Source organism: Podarcis raffonei, chromosome 6 (genome assembly GCF_027172205.1).
Source record: "Podarcis raffonei isolate rPodRaf1 chromosome 6, rPodRaf1.pri, whole genome shotgun sequence".
Taxonomy (NCBI): domain Eukaryota; kingdom Metazoa; phylum Chordata; class Lepidosauria; order Squamata; family Lacertidae; genus Podarcis; species Podarcis raffonei.
This window is the reverse complement of record NC_070607.1, coordinates 94,568,395-94,588,669: the sequence shown is the minus strand read 5'-3', so window position 1 is coordinate 94,588,669 and position 20,275 is coordinate 94,568,395. Positions and strand designations below refer to the sequence as shown.

The 20,275-nt window shown below is 43.5% G+C and overlaps 1 protein-coding gene across 12 annotated transcripts in view; it reads left to right on the top strand.

Annotated features, from left to right (window-relative positions):
- RTEL1 (regulator of telomere elongation helicase 1) overlaps positions 1-20,275 on the top strand; it is a 72,965-nt gene that overhangs the window by 47,750 nt on the left and 4,940 nt on the right. For 7 of the 12 annotated variants that reach the window (XM_053394574.1, XM_053394580.1, XM_053394582.1 and 4 more), the window contains 9 exons: positions 4,093-4,243; positions 6,783-6,991; positions 8,742-8,837; positions 10,872-11,082; positions 12,103-12,240; positions 15,574-15,687; positions 16,512-16,757; positions 17,740-17,937; positions 19,832-19,975. In XM_053394574.1, coding sequence (XP_053250549.1) covers positions 4,093-4,243; positions 6,783-6,991; positions 8,742-8,837; positions 10,872-11,082; positions 12,103-12,240; positions 15,574-15,687; positions 16,512-16,757; positions 17,740-17,937; positions 19,832-19,975 — 1,507 coding nt within the window. The remainder of the gene's footprint in view (positions 1-4,092; positions 4,244-6,782; positions 6,992-8,741; positions 8,838-10,871; positions 11,083-12,102; positions 12,241-15,573; positions 15,688-16,511; positions 16,758-17,739; positions 17,938-19,831; positions 19,976-20,275) is intronic. The other 5 variants (XM_053394583.1, XM_053394581.1, XM_053394577.1 and 2 more) reach the window with 4 other exon arrangements.

Below are 20,275 nucleotides of genomic sequence, written 5' to 3'. Positions count from 1 at the left end.
GCGTAGTCCATTAATTTTGTCTGCCATTCTTCTTTTGTTGGAATTTCTTCTTGCTTCCATTTCTGGGCTAACAATACTCTTGCCACTGTTCTTGCATATAAGAACAATTTAACATCTTGTCTATTAATATCATCACTTATAATACCAAGTAAAAATGCTTCTGGTTTTTTAAAAAATGTATATTTCAACATCTTTTTCATCTCATTATATATCATTTCCCAGAGGTTTTTTACTTTCTTAACATTCCCACTACATATGATAAAATGTTCCTTCGCCAGAGTGGTGCATGCTCTGGTTATCTCCCACTTGGACTACTGCAATGCACTCTACGTGGGGCTACCTTTGAAGGTGACTCGGAAACTACAACTAATCCAGAATGCGGCAGCTAGACTGGTGACTGGGGGCGGCCGCCGAGACCATATAACACCGGTCTTGAAAGACCTACATTGGCTCCCAGTACGTTTCCGAGCACAATTCAAAGTGTTGGTGCTGACCTTTAAAGCCCTAAACGGCCTCGGTCCAGTATACCTGCAGGAGCGTCTCCACCCCCATCATTCTGCCCGGACGCTGAGGTCCAGCGCTGAGGGCCTTCTGGCGGTTCCCTCATTGCGAGAAGCAAAGCTACAGGGAACCAGGCAGAGGGCCTTCTCGGTAGTGGCGCCCGCCCTGTGGAACGCCCTTCCAGCAGATGTCAAAGCGATAAACATCTACCTGACATTCAGAAGACATCTTAAGGCAGCCCTGTTCAGGGAAGTTTTTAACGTGTGATATTTTACTGTATTTTTGGTTTTTATGGAAGCCGCCCAGAGTGGCTGGGGAGGCCCAGCCAGATGGGCGGGGTATAAATAAATTATTATTATTATTATTATTATTATTATTATTATTATTATTATTATTATTATTATTATTGACTGAATAAATATTGCATGCATCTGCAGAAATCTCTTGCTTCTTGAACTTTACATATGTAACGTGGCTTAAGATCCTAATCTCTTCACTGATTTCTCACCATGTGAGAGAGATTACAATTATTTCTATTTTACAGATGAAAATACGGCACAAAGGGAGTTTCCAACAGCATCTTTTTGCTGCTCAGCTGTTTTGAACGGGTGCGGTGGGTGGGGGAGACCTATTAGCAAGTACAGCTATAGGATACATCATGTAGTTTTCTCTTTATTAGTTATTCTCTTTAGTCACTAGTTATTGTTTCTTTCATTTAGTTATTCTGGCATAGTAGCTCTGTTATCAAATGGATCATACACTTTGATTTTAGTGCACTCCAAAAGACATACCCCACAAAAACGGTTTTAACTGTTCTATGGTGTTCATGCTTATCATGGCATATTATTTCTAGCCATCTGGCTTCTCATTTCACCAATACAGAATGTTTTATTTATTTCATTTATATCCTCACCTTTTCCTGAAAAAACTCAAGTTGACATTTGTGGTTATCTTCTTCACCCCACCCTGAGAAACAATTTCTTCACAATGGCCGTGTGAGATAGGTCAGGCTGAGAGAGAGTGTCAGTGAATTCCATGACTGAGCAGTGATTTGAAATTGGGTTTTGCCAGTCCTAGCCTACAACCATTATAGCACAAGTACGTTCAGCACCAGCAGCACTTCCTATGAGCAATCCCAATCTGGCTGCTTAGGGCCAAGCTAGACCCAATGGCATGCACACCTTTTCTATTCAGGCACCTCTCCTTTTTTCATATAAATTGGGGATGTGTCTATATTTTACATCAGATAAAACAGCCTTCATCAATCTCGTGGCCTCCAAAAGCTTTGAACTACAACTTGCACCACAGTTCTGCTTCTTGCTAGGATTCAAGCTCACCCTTTTCTCTCTTTTCCATCCTACTGCCTTGTCTTGGCACTGGTCCAGAGCCCTCACAGCCTTCCCTGATCGAAATAGCATGAGGAGAACTGGATGTCATTGACATGCTGGTGGCACCTTCTCCCTAAAGTTCTAATGACCGTTCCCAGTGGCTTCATATGAAACAGCATTGGAGAGTGAGGAGTGCCCTGCAGCAGCCCAAAGCATAACTGCCAGGAGGCCCAAAAGCACTCTCCCAGTTCTACTTTTTGGACTCAGGCCCATAGCTAGGACCAGAACCACTGTAACACAGTGACCTCAGTTCCTATTCTACAGAACCACTCCAGGAGGATGCCATGGTCAATGGAATCAAAGGCTGCATAGCACTCAAGAAGCAGGAGCAAGATTGCACTCTCCCTGTCTCGCTCTCTGCAAGTCTTCCATCAGTGCAACCAAGGACATCTCAGACCCATGGCCAGGCCTGAACCCAGATTCGGATGGGTCTAAAATAATCCCCTTCTTCACCTCTTGTAATTTATCCCAATCTGGCTCACGTCCATTATTGGGGGTGGGGGGGGAAGCAAGGGGAGTTCCAACTCCCCTCCTATGCTTCCCCTTTTGATGGAAACAACACACATCCGCCCACCCACTTTAGAGATGAACAGCCCAGCAGGCACCTGGCTAAACAAACACATTTGCCGTCATTATGACTAGTTTCATCCTAATTCTCTGGGGTGCAACTGGGATTCATTAGCTATAAAACTTGTCTCAGGCATGAAGCACATTGTTCTGTAAATCTGTTCAGACAGCAGTTTTTAATTACAGCTAAAGTGAGGGGTACTAAGCGACAGTAGATGGACCTGTGGTCTGAGCTGATAGAAGGCAGCTTCTTATTCTCCTCCAACCAGATTCTGAGGTGGCTGTCACCATCTTGCCCTGCCCTTGGCTTTCATCATTCATTTGATTACTGTTGGCAAGAGAATGATGTAATGGGTAGATCTTGGAGTAACCTTTTCAGGATCAGAACTGCCAGGTTGTTAATTATATTAACAGTCCTGTTTTAAATAATTTCACGCTGTGGTCAGATGAGACGTGGTTCTTTGCTAAGGGTGTGTGTCTCCTAGACTAACCTTAGACTTTCTTACCAGTATAATTAGATGGGCCTCATCTCATCTTGGATGGGCCACACATTGTGTCATGCCAGAGGCTCATCTATACCATGCATCTTGACAGAGTCGTACAATCAACCCGTGCCACGTCGTTACTGGTATCCCTTATAGGCATTATCGTGGTCCCACAGATGTATAGCCCATTTTCCACCTAAATCTAATATATTAACCATGTCATTTCTCAACACACTTCTCCATATCATGCCATTGTGTCTTAACCTTCACTATTTTTACCATGTTTAAATTAAAGTATGGTTAAACGCGAACGAGCATTTTGCTATTATTGTACACTGCTCTAAAGTCCCACAGTGCTTCTACCAGACTCCTTTCTTCAGCATATTGGGGAGAAACAAATCAGAGGCTGGCTTGTTACATGCAAACCTGTGCTCATGGTTTCTTCGTTTGCTCACAGACCCATGATGGTCACTCAACATCCTTGGCTTACCTCTATGGTTTGTAAAGAGGCAGACACATAATGGCAAGCCAACCTCTCGTTTGTTTACTCCTTGGCGAAGTGATGAAGTAAGAAGTGTTGCTCATTCGTGTTAAACCGTAGTTTAATTTAAACGAAGGCTTTAAGCAGGGCTTGTGAGCACAGTGCCCACGGGTGGGATGGTGCTCTAGAGATGGTGCTCCCTGGTGCCCACAAAGCCTCTGAGTGCCACTCACCCCACTCATTCTTCCCCTGGTCATGAGGTGTGAGGGCTCTTGCCTTTTTCTCCCTTGAAAAGTACATAGAGCTGGAGGAGGAAGTTGGAAGAGTGATGGTCTTTCTCACTTCCTCTTTCAGGTCAGACTAATTCCACTGGGTATGATTTTTACTCAGATCCCTTGGATAAGCAAAGGTTTTTTGTGTGCACGTTCTTTCTGTCTCCTACGGGCAAAGGGCTGGACCAGAGGAGGGTGAGGAGAAGGGACCAAAGTGGGTGGTTCCTACAGCACTTGCTCAAAAATGCAAAGGCCTAAAAAGGATGGTGACTCCAGTTTTAAAGTGACGTGTGAATCAGGCTGTAGAGTTCAAGTCATAATATTTAGGCAGGTTCTTAATATGTTGGAAGTTGAGCGTTTTACATTTTTCTTGTGTAATGCTTCCAATTTCTGTGCAGGTGCCTCCTCCCCCACTTCGAGACCCCTCCTGCACCACCACTGGAGAAGAAGGCAGCCCTACAACTTCGGCTTCACGTGAGAAGTTCCTTTCTGTGACCAAAGCCAGCAACACGGACAACCATGTTCCTAGTTTGAAAAGGAAGAGGTTTGGTAAGTGGTTGCTTTTTCCTGCTGTGCAAAATAGGCACTGGAATAATCTCACCTCAGAATCTTAAAATGGCAAGGTGTGCTGAGGTCATAAAATGTCAGCCAAATGAGCTAGGGAAAGTTGAAACACCGAATATTTGTCTGAAGGCAGTTCTGGCATGGGGGAGGGCAAACAAGCCAAGGCTTGAGAATTGCTGCTGTTAGATAAGACTTCTCATGTAGATAGAAGCTTGTAGCATGGATGGGTATTTTCCAGGACTTGGTATTATTTATGGAATTGCAGGTGACATCAGTGGCTAGGAGTACCTTCTTCATTTTGTTCAGCAGCAGTGTTTAGAGAAAACAGACGTGGCCTGAATTACACATGCCTTGGTTGCATCTTGGGTAGATTACAGCAACACTCTTTTGTTGGGCTTTATTTATATCTCACCTTTTAGACTAAAACCCTCACAAGGCAGCTTACAGCAGCCACAGCAATTAATAATAGTATGACAGACAATAAAACACAGAAAACAAAATCAGTGCATCAAAAATTAAAGTAGCAACAACTAAAACATGAAGCCAGATAAAGGCATCATTGAAAAGCAAAGTGGAATTAGAAAGTTAATTAAAGAACCTTCTTTAATGTCACCAATGAAGGGCCCATAAATACAGTGGTACCTCGCAAGACGAAAATAATCCGTTCCACGAGTCTCTTCGTCTAGCGGTTTTTTCGTCTTGCGAAGCAACCCTATTAGCGGCTTAGCGTATTAGCGCTATTAGTGGTTTAGTGGCATAGCGGCTATTAAAGGCTATTAGCGGCTTAGCGGCTTAGAAAAGGGGGGGGGGAGCGAAAAAAATCGCAAGCCCATAGGGAAATTCGTCTTGCGAAGCAGCTCAAAAACGGAAAACCCTTTCGTCTAGCGGGTTTTTCGTCTTGCGAGGCATTTGTCTTGCGGGGCACCACTGTAACTCCTAGCGGAGGGAATTCCACAAAAGTAGGGCCACCACTGAAAAGACCCTATCCCTTGTACGTGCTAAACTGATGCTATTTAGTGATAGGCTAGAAAGAAGGGCCTTTGAGGCCAATATCAGGACCCAGTCAGGTATAATATGGGCACAGATTTTCCTTCAGGTAGTCCTATGCCAAATTAAAACAATGTAATTTAAAGCAAATCAGAAGTAAATGAGATATCTAGAGCCAAACATATAGGAACAGACCATACCAAAATAAAACATAATAAATTAATATCACAAAGTATTAATATCCAAGTAACACAAATGGATTTCCATACTTCTGTACTTTATTAGCATTTGAGATCAGTTCCGGCTTAATTATTACTTCCCCTGCAGCTGTGGTTTCCTTAAAGGAAGTCAGTATGAACCCATAAAAAATGTTAATCGCTTGTGTTCTCACAAAAGGTGGTTTCCATGTATTTAAGACCAGCGTCAGCATTTAGTCAAATATACCAAATGCACCAGAATGATTTGAATGGGGAGAGCCTCTAGATTTACCATATTTAACAATGCTCAAAAGTCCTCTATGTAGTCATATATTATTCAGCTGTCTCTTTTGAAAACTTCTGCAGGAACATAATCTTTACCATAATAACTAAACTTTCCCTAAAACTTAATACATACATGCTTTTCTTTTAGTCCCAGATTTTTGTTTCATTTCCTTGTCCATGGATGGAGAGGGCATCTTTCTGACACTTTAGTGGACTGAATCTTGCTGCCAAGTCCTTCAAACTTCTGCCTTATTGTTTATTTAACTTTCAGACTGTCCTTCATCCTGAAGGATCCCAGGGTGGTGCACAAATAAATGCACATTAAAAATGATGATGATGATGATGATGATGATGATGATAAACACTTTTAAATACCCCCATTCTGCCCTATTGATCACTGCACTCTGAAAGTGAGGACTTCCTGAATTACCATCTCATCAGGTTTCCTTATCAGGAAATCCCTTCTCACAATTTGGGAATCTGCTCATTAGTGCTTTGGCATCTGCACTTTGGAATTCCATTATTATTATTATTATTATTATTATTATTATTATTTCAACTTATACACCGCCCTATACCCGAAGGTCTCAGGGAGGTTCAAAAGAAGACCACAACTTATAAAATCAAACCAAAAGCAGTAACCCAATAACTCCCCCTCCAAAAAAATCCACATTCTAAAAGGTTGTTGGATGAATATTAGGCACCCTCTCTGTTGTTGTTTTCAGTGTCTACTGACAACCTTCCTCTTTCAACAAGCTTTTTAAGTGGGGATACTTCCTAGTCTGCAGCTGTATTGGAATTGTTTGTAAGATCTTTTTATTGTTTGCTTGTTGCTCACATGCTCAGAAAATTTTGGCCCCAGCTGAATTTGAAAATAGCCTTCTTGCTGGCCATGCTTTTAAAGTGGAGGATGCTTACCTTCCAAAGACAGAAATTGGTATAAATTTTAGGATTCTTCTCATTTTATTCTGAACATCTAAACTGGATATACTCTTATTTTTACTTCTTCTTCTCCTCCTCCTCCTCCTGTCTCAAACTGATCTAACCCTCAGCAGAGAAAAATGAGTTGGGACATTCAGAATCTAGGTACTTACAGGCTGTGTATCTTGTCTCAGATAATGGAGCGGCCAACCTGTGTGTAGAGTATGACCAAAGGCCGTCCACCTCACAAAGACAACCTGGTAGCCTCTTGGCTGCACTGGAGTGCAATGAAAAGAACTGTGGAGAGGCAGGTGAGGAAGACAGCTTGCCAGGAGAGGAACAGGTATGAGAGCACAGTTTGAGTTTCTAGTCCCTGATTTCTCCCCACCCTCTCCCCAAACAGGTAATAGACTAGTATGCTTCTGTTAGGCAGAGATCTCAGGCTACAGAGGTGTCACTCAAGCACCACTTCACACCTTTGAAGTTTTTACATGCTACAGTGAACACTACGAGTACACCTGGGTGTACAGGTGTGTGCCTAAGATTCCCATGAGCCAGGGCTTCTCAGTTTTCTTCAGAGCCTGAATATTTCTTGCTTATTATCTCTTGACAAACAGTATCTGTTTTGTTTTACTGTCGTAGACAGAGTCATATAACAGCACTATATTGCTGGAATGAGGTGTGTCTATTCAGTTTTCTCAGATTCTTAGATTCTCAGGTCAAAGCCAGCTCTTCTAGACAAGGCACTTGAGGTCCATTTATCGGCTGTCCTGTCCCTTTAATTTGTAAAGGTAAAAAAGCAGGCGGGGAGATAATTCACAGCATAGTGCTGGAGAAAGGGCAGGGGTTAATCCTTTCCCCATTCGCTGTTTTCCAGATAGAAATTGCCTGTGCGATTTGACCCACTGGGGAGTACTTAAGCATATCCATGTGTTTTCCCTAAAAGGGTGTTTTCCCACTCAAGGAGTGGGGTGAGCAGGGTGTAAAAAAACAACCAAAACACATCCAGTATTATGGTTGCAATCTGAATCTTCCTCACCACACATTCACTTATCCCTTAGTTACTTAGGACCCTCGTATCTATGGGACCGCCTCTCCTGGTATGCCCCACAGAGGACCTTAAGGTCCATAAATAACAACACTTTGAAGGTCCCGAGCCTCAAGGAGGTTAGATTGGTCTCAACTAGGGCCAGGGCCTTTTCAGCACTGGCCCTGACGAGGTGGAACATTCTGTCACAAGAGACTAGGGCCCTGCAGGATTTGACATCTTTCCACAGGGCCTGCAAGACGGAACTGTTCTGCCTGGCCTTCGGCTTAGACTCACTCTGACCCCTTATATGGGATTTGGTATATAAATTTTTTCTTGGCTTTTTTGCTGGCCCATGTAGGACCAGCGTGGATAGCTGGTTTGGGTGAATATCTGTTGTTTCCTCCCTTTATGGTCTTGATTTATGGGTGAATATCTGATGTTTCCTCCCTTTATGGTCTTGATTTATGGACACGACTAAACGACTAAACAACAACAACAACAAAACTAAAATGAGGCTGCATTTTAAGCTGTATTTTAAGCCGTATTTTAATTAACTGTTTTTTTGTTTGTTTGTTGTTGCTGTTGTTTTTCAGTTACGTTTTATTGTAATTCATATTTGGTGTTATTATTAAATCCCACCACTTGATAATATTGGCTCTGAGTTGACCTGATTTTTTTTCAAATGTTAGCAGCCTGTTTTTTATTTCTGTCTCTGTTGAATTCCCACCCACCCTCCGACCCACCTTGAATGTGAGGTTACTAGGAGATGCAGAAGAGATTGACCATAGCTTTGAAGTGCTAGCATTACTTTCCAGTCAGGGAAACCCCACATTTCTAAACGTTGGCTTGCTTTTCCGCCACATCTCCAGGACAATGACTTCCCTTTGTTCTCTCTCCATTAAGTGGGTGTCTTCCCAGAAATGTGAACAGCATGACATACCTAGTCAGAGCAAAGATTGCTTTTGTGTTCTTGAGCATTGCTGGGAGGGCAAGTCCAGCCTTCAGTGTGGAATTTTTCTGAAAGAGAGGGAGGAGATTGCATTAACACTGTTAACATTTACAGGCAAAACGTTTGTCAACTCTCTCCCTTCGATACGAGAAGAAGCTCATGGATGAGCAGAAAGGAGGCAGGAAGAAAATCAAGATAGTCAGCAATCCGGTATGTTTCAAGGAGTCAGCGAGCTTTACGAGAAATCAGATAATAGGAGAAAGATGAGCGACCCCCTTGAAGCCAAATGCAGGTGTTATTGCTCAGTCCTCAAATGCTTCATTGTTCAAAAAGCACAGGTGGCCTCTTGAAAATGGTGATCTCTAAAAGCCAAAATGTAGATGAGTCACTTGGGGAATAATAATAATAATAATAATAATAATAATAATAATAATAATAATAATTTATTATTTGTACCCCGCCCATCTGGCTGGGTTTCCCCAGCCACTCTGAGCGGCTTCCAACAAAGATGAAAGATACACTAAAATGTCACATATTAAAAACTTCCCTGAACAGGGCTGCCTTCAGATGTCTTCTGAATGTCAGGTAGATGTTTATCGCTTTGACATCTGATGGGAGGGCGTTCCACAGGGCGGGCGCCACTACCGAGAAGGCCCTCTGCCTGGTTCCCTGTAACTTGGCCTCTCGCAGTGAGGGAACCGCCAGAAGGCCCTCGGAGCTGGACCTCAGTGTCCGGGCAGAACGATGGGGGAGGAGACGCTCCTTCAGATATACTGGACCGAGGCCGTTTAGGGCTTTAAAGGTCAGCACCAACACTTTGAATTGTGCTCAGAAACGTACTGGGAGCCAATGTAGGTCTTTCAAGACCGGTGTTATATGGTCTCGGCGGCCGCTCCCAGTCACCAATCTAGCTGCCGCATTCTGGATTAGTTGTAGTTTCCGGGTCACCTTCAAAGGTAGCCCCACGTAGAGCGCATTGCAGTAGTCCAAGCGGGAGATAACCAGAGCATGTACCACTCTGGCGAGACAATCTGCAGGCAGATAGGGTCTCAGCCTACGTACCAGATGGAGCTGGTAAACAGCTGCCCTGGATACAGATTTGACCTGTGCCTCCATGGACAGCTGTGAGTCCAAAATGACTCCCAGGCTGCGCACCTGGTCCTTCAGGGGCACAGTTACCCCATTCAGGACCAGGGAATCCTCCACACCTGCCCGCCTCCTGTCCCCCAAAAACAGTACTTCTGTCTTGTCAGGATTCAACCTCAATCTGTTAGCCACCATCCATCCTCCAACCGCTTCCAGACACTCACACAGGACCTTCACCGCCTTCACTGGTTCTGATTTAAAAGAGAGGTAGAGCTGGGTATCATCCGCATACTGATGAACACCCGGCCCAAACCTCCTGATGATCTCTCCCAGTGGCTTTGGCATAAAGGTTTCGGTTAGTAGTGGGAAACTATTTCCATCCCAAAAGCCACATTATTCGGCAGCCTTTCAGGGGCCTCATGCCAGTGTTAGATGGGGCCAAGTGCTAAACCAGGCACAGTGGTGCATGGAGCTGTTACCTTTGCATGGTAGGTTCCATTCCAGCCATGCAGAAGTCAGAGGTTTCCATACACCCACCCACCCCCACACCCCCCTCTCCATCCTCCTTCCAGGCAAACGAGTCATTCCAGGCAGGCAGGTGGGCGAAGGCACTCAAGGAGGGCATGGCATGTGGGACCAGTGGGACCCACAGAGGGTCTTGGGCCACGTTTGGTACCCAGGCTTGTAGTTTCTCACCCCTGGTTTATTTCCTGAAGCTCATCTCCTAAAACCTTTTGTTTCCACAAACCTTCCCAGGCATTTAATTATAACATGCAATGTACCATTGTTTTTAAATTGTCGCTCTTGTTTGTAATTTAAAAACTATACATGACCTTGTTTTTTAATCCTCCCTTTGTTGATATTTTTAATGAATTTGCTGGTGTTTTTAATCTGCAGGTATTTTTAATTACTATTTTAGATTTCCCTTTGTAGAACAAAGAAGAAAACTGCTTAGAGGTTTTCTATCAATTAAGTGGTATATACACTTTGTTAAATAAAATAAAACAATTCCATCTCCCCTTGGTTGCTTTGGAGAAGGGAGAACTCTTCTTCCCTAATCATTTGTTACAAGGAAGAAATTGGGTCTGGAGAAGTGTGTGCAAAAAAGAGCTTGCTTGTGGATCGTGCTTACTTAAATCTCTCTCTCTTTTTTTTCAGCAGGCTGGCAAAGCCCAAGACCTCTCAGAGACTAAAACTGCCAGGGCTGCAGCTTTCATTGCAACCGTGAAGCAGTCTTTGAGCCAGCTGAATTTTAACACGTTCTCAAGGGCTCTGCAGCAGTACAAAACCACAAATGACTTCAGTACTATGTTGTGCCAGATGAGCTCACTTTTTGTGGAAGACCAGAAAAAACATGTCCTATTGCGAGGTATTGTGGCCCCTGGACGTCTCTTCTGGGCACCTGCTGGTTTTCATGCACAAATTATTATGGTTAATGAAAGGTCTTCTGCAAAGTGCAATGCAGGAGACATAACCTGTGTGCTGGTTGCACTTTTTAATTATCCTTTTATTGTTATTCCTTCTCCTGTGCAAACAGGTAATGTTGGCTGTTTTTATCGGCTCGCTGAAGAAATCCGTTTGGATTTGCGATTGTGTGTCTGTGATACTGGAAAAACAAGCAGTTTCCTCACTTAAGCCTGACTTTTAGGATGCAGATGCACGTTCTTTCTGCTTGGTTATATAGGAGAGGGGGAAATAGTCATTGTTTGGTGATGTAAAGCAGACAGAAGGAGACATCAGAAGGGGGGAAATGCAGGCATTGGGACAACGCGGGATAGACACCTTGGAATAATATCAATAAAAATAAAATAATCGGGCCAGTGGCCTAACCCTGTGTGTTATTAGAAGATGTGGTGGTGGCCACTGGCTTAGATGCTTTTAAAAGGCGATTGGACAAATTCATGGTTGGAGGAGGGTGGTCTTTCAAAAGCTAATAGTTGTGATAACTAGATGGAAGTTTAGATGCAGCATGCCTCCAGATACCAAAGCAGGGAGTGGAGGAACAATGAGGGACCTCTTGCCTTTATGGGCTTCCCAGAAGCATCTGTCTGGCCACAGCTGGAAATGAAATGCAGGACAAGACAGAGTGACCCTTGGCTCTAATCCAGCAGGGCTTTCCTTTTGAAGATGGTTTTGAAAGAAATTTGGTATTAGCGGCAGTTTCCATCACTTGTCAGAACTTGAATAGACTGTAACATGAGCTATGGAACATTAATCTCAAGGTGGCAAGCCGCCTTTTGTCAATGTGCTGCTGTTGTTCCCTGAAAATACTTTGGAACAGGCAGGTGGGGGGTGACAAATTTCTAGGAACATATTGATGCCTTCCTGAATAAAGCACCTTTTCAGTGTTTGATTCTACGAACTTACCCTTCCTTCTTTTCTATGCAAGAATTTTACCAGTTTGTTCGGCCGCAGCACAAAAAGAAGTTTGATGAAGCTTGCTGTTCCCTGACGGGGGTCGGCTGTGGCTACAAACCTGAGCACAGCCTGAAGCTAGAGGAGAGGCTGCGGCTGGCCAAGAACCCAGGTGAGAACAGCCTTACCTTTGAGGAGTTGGCAGCCCTCTGAGAGTTCCTGCCTCTCTGTATGTTCTCAGTCAGGATCAGGGAGGGATTCTTGTCTTAAGAATGCTTGCATCATTGCTCTGTCATCCCAAGCTGTTGCCCATCTGATCATTAAGTCCTTAAAGATCCCAGTGACTGAAGGGAAGAGCTGGGGTCGAGGAATAACTTTTAAGCCACAGCTTCTGAGCAGCCTTGGCCATTACCTCCATTGCTGCTAGAGTAGCCTAGCAGCTGAAGGGGCAAGTCTGTTCTTATTTAATGACCCAGAGCCAGGTCTTCATAAGTTCACTCTCATAGCCATACATACTGGACTTGCCACTTGGAATGCTGTTCACTTAGGATTGCAGGAAGCTGCCTTACACCTAGTTTACCTAGCTCAGGGTTTCAGTAATTGAACCCAGAACCTTTTGCAAGCAAAGCATGTGCCCTGCCAACAAGCTAATTCAAATTCAAAAACCCTTTATTAGGCATAGCAAACCACACATTATCAAACAGACACCGTATGCAAATTGTGCAAAATACGAGCTCAGCATAACAAGGTTTGTCCCAGTCAGATCTTTAACTCCAGAGGAAATCAATTTGCATAAATAATACAATACAACACTACCACATCACCGATCAATTAAGAACCACTAAATCTCTTCGTAATGGCCCAGTCTTTCTACATGGACAGCACTCAAAAATTCAGCCACTGTTAAAGTAATTTGATCATTCCTGTCCAAAAGCAGGTCCTGAACCGTTGGTATCATAGAATTCAGCCTATTGACTTGTAAGGCCTCTAATAATTGTCTTCTGGCATAAATGCCAAATTCACAAGAAAAGAAAATACGCTCCAAAGTATCAGGTTCCTGTTTACTACATTTGCAGAGACGCTCTGATTCTGGGAGAGCTAAATATCTTCCTTTCACTATCATCGAGGGAAACATATTAAACTGCCAACAAGCTATGGCAGCTTCTTTGGAAGAAGTGCTAAAGACCCTCAGAGCCCGTGCCGTTGCTAGAAGAAGCTTATGCCTGCGTGGTTAGTGGATATAACGTAGGAACAACCAGGCAGCACCGTCCTCCTTGTAACCATTTTGTGGAAGCTGTCAATCAGGGACAGGTAACCTGTGATCCTCCAGATCTTGTTGGATTTCCAACTCCTAGCCAGCGTAGCCAGTAGTTTAACTCCTTCCTGTAAGTCCTAGCCAAGGATAAAACCCTTCTTAGTAATAACCCTGGGGTGCACCCTACATATTCCAATTTAGGGGCTGTATTCAGTTATTTCTAACCTGGTAGGACCTTGCATTGCATCATGGGTTTCTTAACTCTGTGAGAGTTTCTTCATGAACAAAGGACAGGTTTCTAGAGCAGCAAACACGGAAATCATCTCTCTCCACTTTCTCGGCGCCATGCATAACTTTAAAAACCTTGATTATATCCTCCTTTGCTTGCCTTTTTTTCAAAACTAAAAATCCCCAGATGTTGTAACCTGGCCTTTTAAGGGAGTTGCTCCAGCTTGCAAGAGGAAGAAAACCACCCCGTGTCAATTTGACTTCAAATGTTTCCCTAAAAGTAATTAAAATATTATATAAGCCCATGGTCCCACTGGTTTCCTACCTGGACCCTGAACTGAACTTTCCAGTCTCTTACTAAAGCTCCATTTGGCTCATTAGACCAAAGTTCCATTGAATTTCCCTCTTAGAATATCATTCTCCACCCAGAACTATCCTCTGCTGGGTGGATAGCACACTTGGTTAGACTAGAGCCTGGTGCTGATAACACCAAGGTTGCAGGTTCAATCCCCGTCAGGGTCAGCTGCACATTCCTGCATTGCAGGGGGTTGGATTACATGATCCTCAGGGTTTCTTCCAACTTCATGATTTACGGTATTTTGGATGTGTCCAAAATACCATAAATCAGTGACTAATATATGATATGTCAGTGACTAAGATGCTCTTGTGTTTCATTCCCTAATCTAGCTTTTCTGCGGCGAATTCAGTCTTTCATAGACCTCAAGACCTCTCCTTTGCACTGATAGGAAATACTCCCACAAAAAATCTGTTGCATACTCAATATTATACTGATATTATATTGGCTCTGCCAGACCATTTCAGCATACTAGTTCTGTTTTTTGTTCTCTAAATAAGTATGTCTTGCTCAGACCTAATTGAGGAGGCTTACTGCAACCATGACCAAGTGCCATTTTGGAGCACTGCTACCTCAGCAGCCTTGTGGTGCTGAAAAGCACATCAAAGGTCATCTAGTCCAACCCCCTGCAGTGCAGGAATCTCAACCAAAGCATCCATGACAGATGACCATCCAACTTTGCCTAAAATCCTCCAATGAAGGAGAGTCCACCACCATTCCGCTGTTGAACAGCTCTTACCATCAGAAAGTTCTTCCTGATGTTTCATTGAAATCTTTCTTGTAACTTGAAGCCATGGGTTCAGGTCGTACCCTCGGGAGCAAGCAAGAACAACAACTGAAGATGGTTATCAAGTCTCCTCTTTTCCAGGCCAAACGTACACAGCTCCATCAACCCAGTCTGATAGCCTTGCCATGCCGCTAGAAAACTACCCTTCAGATAGGCACCAATTGTACTTCTTATTCTACACCACTTTGGTGTTATTTTAATGAGATACAGTACATATGGCATACAAATACGTGGTATATTTTAAATAAAAATGGTCAGAATTGGCCTCCCTTAGGAAGAAGTTGTTATTCTGTTCATTCTTCCTATTGTTTGGGAAAGGGATTTTCCTGTCATTTTAGGATTAAGAATAAGGATACATTGCAATGATTCCTGGGTCCTGCTTTACTGCGTTTGGTTGGCAGGCCTGTTGAGTCACACGCCGCACTGCTTTTGCAGGATACAGATCCTTCTGTAACTGCAGGTGGCGAGATTCCTGAATGCGGTTATCTCACACTCAAAAACCACCAAAAAACAACAACATCAAAACTAATCGGACTGTTATGATGAGAGTGCATGTCGGATTTCGTCTTCAGTTTTCCTTTTTCTGTGATCCGTCCCTTGGAGCTCTCCTGGCCCCAAACAGCCATTTGGCTCTGCTCAATGACCCACCCTTGCATCGTGGTATTCACCTTCTGTTGTCGGATATATCGGTCTTTATGTCTCTGTGTTTTTATGTTTGTACATACTTTATGGGCTAATAGCCGTAAATAAATAAATTAAATTAAATTAAAATTACATTGCAATGATTTTGTTGGACTTCCTTTCTTTTGTTCTTAATGTACTCTCAAGACTTCCCACCTTCATTCAAGCAATTTTTGTATCTCGTTCTCTTTGATATTAGAGAAGAAATGTGACGAGAAAACCACCTTTTCGGATGGTTCAACTGGGCAGCTGAACACTGAGCAGCATTTGAATAAAGGAGGTTCCCACCTAACTTTTCGGTCGGACGGTGCAGGTATGCTTTCTGTAAAGAAGAAATGCATAAAGTATGTTTATGGCAGGAGCAATAAAACTTGATTTTAGTTCCTATATGTCAATGAAAGTATGTGCAGCGTGTGACCATTTAACAAAGTAAAGAAAGAAAAGTGGTCCCTTAAGTCACACCTTCACACATTCATTGGGCTGATGTTAAAATCACGAGATTACACACAACCCCCCCCCCATCGAACAACCCTATGTTTTTAATTTTATAATTGTAATGATTTTATTATTATTATTTAGTTGTATTTTAATGGCTTCTAACACAATCGTGAGATATTTTGGGTTTGTTGTGAAAGGCAGCAAATAAATCAGGGATGGGGAACTTGTGGTCCTCCAGATGTTGTAGTTCAGCAACTCCCAGCATCCCTGACCACTGGCCATGTTGGCAGGATGGATGAGAATTTGATTCCCACAACTTCTAGAGAACCAGAGGCTCACTAACCCCAATATCAGGGTTAAAATTAAATAAATCTGTGAGTCACTTTTGACTCATTGAGTTAGTTTTGACTCACACATGATTTGCGTACCCTGTACATGTTAAATTTCTTTTTTGCTATCATTTTTCAGCATTGCACATCCATCACTAAGGAGGAAACTTTTCCTATGGCTTATATCAGTGTGTATTAAGAGATGTTGAGCAGTATGCAAATAAATTGCTGTGCTAGCAAAGCAGTATCCCACCTCCTCCAAAAAGGGGGAAAACCCCAAAAACCCTAACAAGGAACATTCTTAACTTTGCTTCATCTGTTTCAGACTGCTGTCCTGTCCTTATGTGACTTGCCTTGTGCTTTCTAACAGGAGGAAACAGTGCCTGTGCGACTGCTGAGCCCTCCAAAAAAACGCCCAGCTCCCTAAAGGAGAGCCGTAACCAAATAATCCGATCAGCCTACCTGAGTGACCTCAAGGTGGCTCTGGACCAAAGCAGCTTCAGCAGTTTCTTTTCAGCCCTGTCAGCATACAAGAAGACTGATGACTACGATGCCATGGTGTCTGTGGTTGCAGCCCTCACCACAGAGAAGCCAGAACATTTCCATCTGCTACAAAGCAAGTATCTGCCTGATTGTTTCTCAAGAGTGTCTTGCTGCCCGCAGAACTCTGCTCTTTCCACCCACATGTTACTAAGCCCGTTCCTCAGTGTGGTGGGGCAGTGAGTTCAGTTGCCATCGCTGACAAGCTGTGCAACAGCCGTGGCTGAACTTCTTTATGGCACATCAGTATCAGATACGGGTGGGGGAGAAATTTGCATTTTGATCCGAATTTATTTCATTTGAAAAGGTTTGTGGATTGAAACACATCTAGGCTTTGAAATTCACCTTTCCAACCAGAAGCATGCTGGAAAATACATATGTTAAGGGCAATAGTTCATATACAGCGAAGGCGCCTACTTTGATATCATCAGACAGGGAGTTCCAAAGTGCGGTTACTGCCACACTAAATAATCGAGTTCTTACAAATGCAGGTATTGATTTGGATAGACAACAGTTCCGCTAATAAGCTCATCAGCCTCCAAGGAGGTAAAAGATTAAGTGCCATGCGGAAGAGGCACTCTGTCTTTTCATCTCACTAGATTACTTTAGAAGCACCTTTACACTCAGACAAGTTGACTCAACAGGCCAGCTCTGGATCTTGTACAGTCATTCTTGGCACTAGACATATTTAACCAGAAAACTGCAAGGCTTCAGACTTGTCATAGTTGACCTCTGTAGGTCTAAGACAATCATGCAATATTCCATACTGGTTCCCAAGAGGATTTCCCCAGCATGTGTTTTTCAGAGGGCAGACAAGAATTCAATCATTTTTGTTGCTCTTTGTGTGAATATGACATTCAAAGAGTCTTTCTGACTAGTAAAATGATTCCGCCGCAGTAGCTAGAAACCAGAACAGGCTGGATTTAGTGACCAGCCAAGAGGGGTTTTTTGTTGTTGTTGGTCTTGATCATTTTGAAGTGTATTCCCCTGGAATTCCCTGGCTTATAACAAGCTGGCTCCAACTGTGTGCGCACGTCATTATTTGTTTATGTTCACAGGGTTCTCCATGTTTGTGCGCCCCCATCACAAAAAACAGTTCAGGCAGATGTGTAAAGAGCTGACTGGGATGAGTTGCCCTGAGGAGAGTGAAGAGGCTCTGCTACCAGCGCAGGAGGAGGGCTCCCTTGGCTTGAGGGACTCAAACTGCACGGCGGAAGAGAGTAAAACTCAGGATAAAGCTGCCAGCCCAATCCCAGGTTTGAGTTGCTTATTTCAGTACAGTTTCCCCTCCTCCCCAAAGAAGTCTGCTCCAGGTTTTCTTCTTTCCATCCACCGATAAGGGAAATAAAAAGAAGCTGTAGCCTTCTCCTGTTCAATGAATCAGAGGAAGATTATCACAAGTTTAAGGATAAGATACAGCAGCCTGGTTTTGTTTTTTTTTGCAGTGAAATTTGCTGCTTAATAGGAAAAATGTGGCACCCCCAACCCTGGCACAACAAGCAAAAATGAGGCAGCAAATGTGGCCTCTTTGTTTGCTCACCAGATAAAATTAAGTTACAGGTAGGTAGCCGTGTTGGTCTGCCGTAGTCTAAACAAACAAACAAAAAAATTCCTTCCAGTAGCACCTTAGAGACCAACTAAGTTTGTTATTGGTATGAGCTTTCGGGTTCATGCACACTTCTTCAGATAAACTTGTTCAGGTGTGTATCTGAAGAAGTGAGCATGCACACGAAAGCTCATGCCAATAACAAACTTAGTTGGTCTCTAAGGTGCTACTGGAAGGATTTTTTATTTTTTTCTTTAGATAAAATTAAATATTGCTCATCAGTACCTCTTTTGTGTTTACTCAGACAACTAAGGAAGAATGAATTAAGGATTAGCTGTAGCCACAAATCTCACCCAGATTTTTGGGTTGTGAGTATACTATTATAAAACGGCCAGAGCAGGCTGACGAAGGCTGAAAGTGTCTAAAGCTGGCAGTTCACAATGCACCTGATGTGTTACATATTTTTGTTGACTAATGGTGCAGGGCATTACTGCCATAATGGATAACTTACTTTCAATGACACATCTAGGCCGAAGTGTTCTTATCTACTGTCTCCCCCCCGCCCCCGCCCCATACCGGTAGTTTCCTGATTACTCATCCAGAGAATACAGATGCTTTGGTGTTGCCCCACCTACCAGAAGGAGGCAGAGCAGTTTGTAAGTTTGACTCCTCCGTAAAGATGTTTTCATCTTCCCAGACCAGTCCTATTGCTCTCTTCTTCTACACTACAATATGATAACAGCTACAACAGCTACCTAAAGGCAATTCACAGTCCCAGATCAGTCCTGTCTCATGGTACGAAACAGGTTCTGCGGTGGAACCTTTTCCTTTTCTTGGAAGCATATGGTGGGCATTCTATCCAACTTCTTCAGGTAGTATCAGTGTAAATTATATCATTTTGCTTATACAGTGGTACCTTGGTTTAAGAACAGCTTAGTTTATGAACAGCTTGGATTAAGAACGCTGCAAACCCAAAAGTAGGTGTTTTGGTTTGTGAACTTTGCCTTGGAATAAGAACATGTTACGCTTCCTGTTGAGCGTGTTCCGTTTGTAAATTGAGTCCCCCGCTGCTATGGGAAAGCACGCCTTGGTTTAAGAACGCTTTGGTTTAAGAACGGACTTCTGGAACGGATTAAGTTTGCAAACCATGGTACCACTGTAGTTGCTAATAACACTGGTTTTACTTTGTTCTTTGAACTGTGCCCTGGGTTTAGTCGTGTTGGCTTTTGTCTTCAAGGAGAAACATGTTCCTGCTCTTCGTATTAGCATTTGTGTCCTCCTGTGTGTCTCCCAGCAGTGGTTATCCCATTGGACAGCCGAGATAGTTTCCATCCCAAATCCAAAACTGAAGCCCAATTAAACTGGACCTATATACATTTTTCATCTAAGTTAAACTAGAGTCGATTGGCCATCCCTCTCTTGAGTGTCCAGGAAAGGAATGTTGGCCATCAGCCCTGTAGTTATTTAAATTGTGGAGCCAGTACCATGTGTCCTAATCCTGGAGGATGGGTGGTATAAATAAGCAATAAATAAATGGAAGAAAAAACTGCTCATACATAGTTGCGTGTGCTTTTTGAGATGTAACTGTATGATCTCCTCTGCAGGTTCCTCCAAGAGCGAGATGCTAGAGAAGATCCTAATTAATGCCACCCCTATAAGTAACTTGGAATCACAGAACTCCAAGGGAGGTCCAAGCAGTGTCCGCACACCCATGGACTCTGACAGCGTGCCCATCTCACCATTAAGGGGTACGTAAATATTGGTTCAAGGGACGCGGGTGGCACTGTGGGTTAAACCACAGAGCCTAGGACTTGCCGATCAGAAGGTCGGCGGTTCGAATCCCCGCGATGGAGTGAACTCCCGTTGCTTGGTCCCTGCTCCTGCCCACCTAGCAGTTCGAAAGCATGTCAAAATGCAAGAAGATAAATAGGTACCACTCCAGCGGGAAGGTAAACGGCGTTTCCGTGCGCTGCTCTGGTTCGCCAGAAGCGGCTTAGTCATGCTGGCCACATGACCCGGAAGCTGTACACTGGCTCCTTCGGCCAATA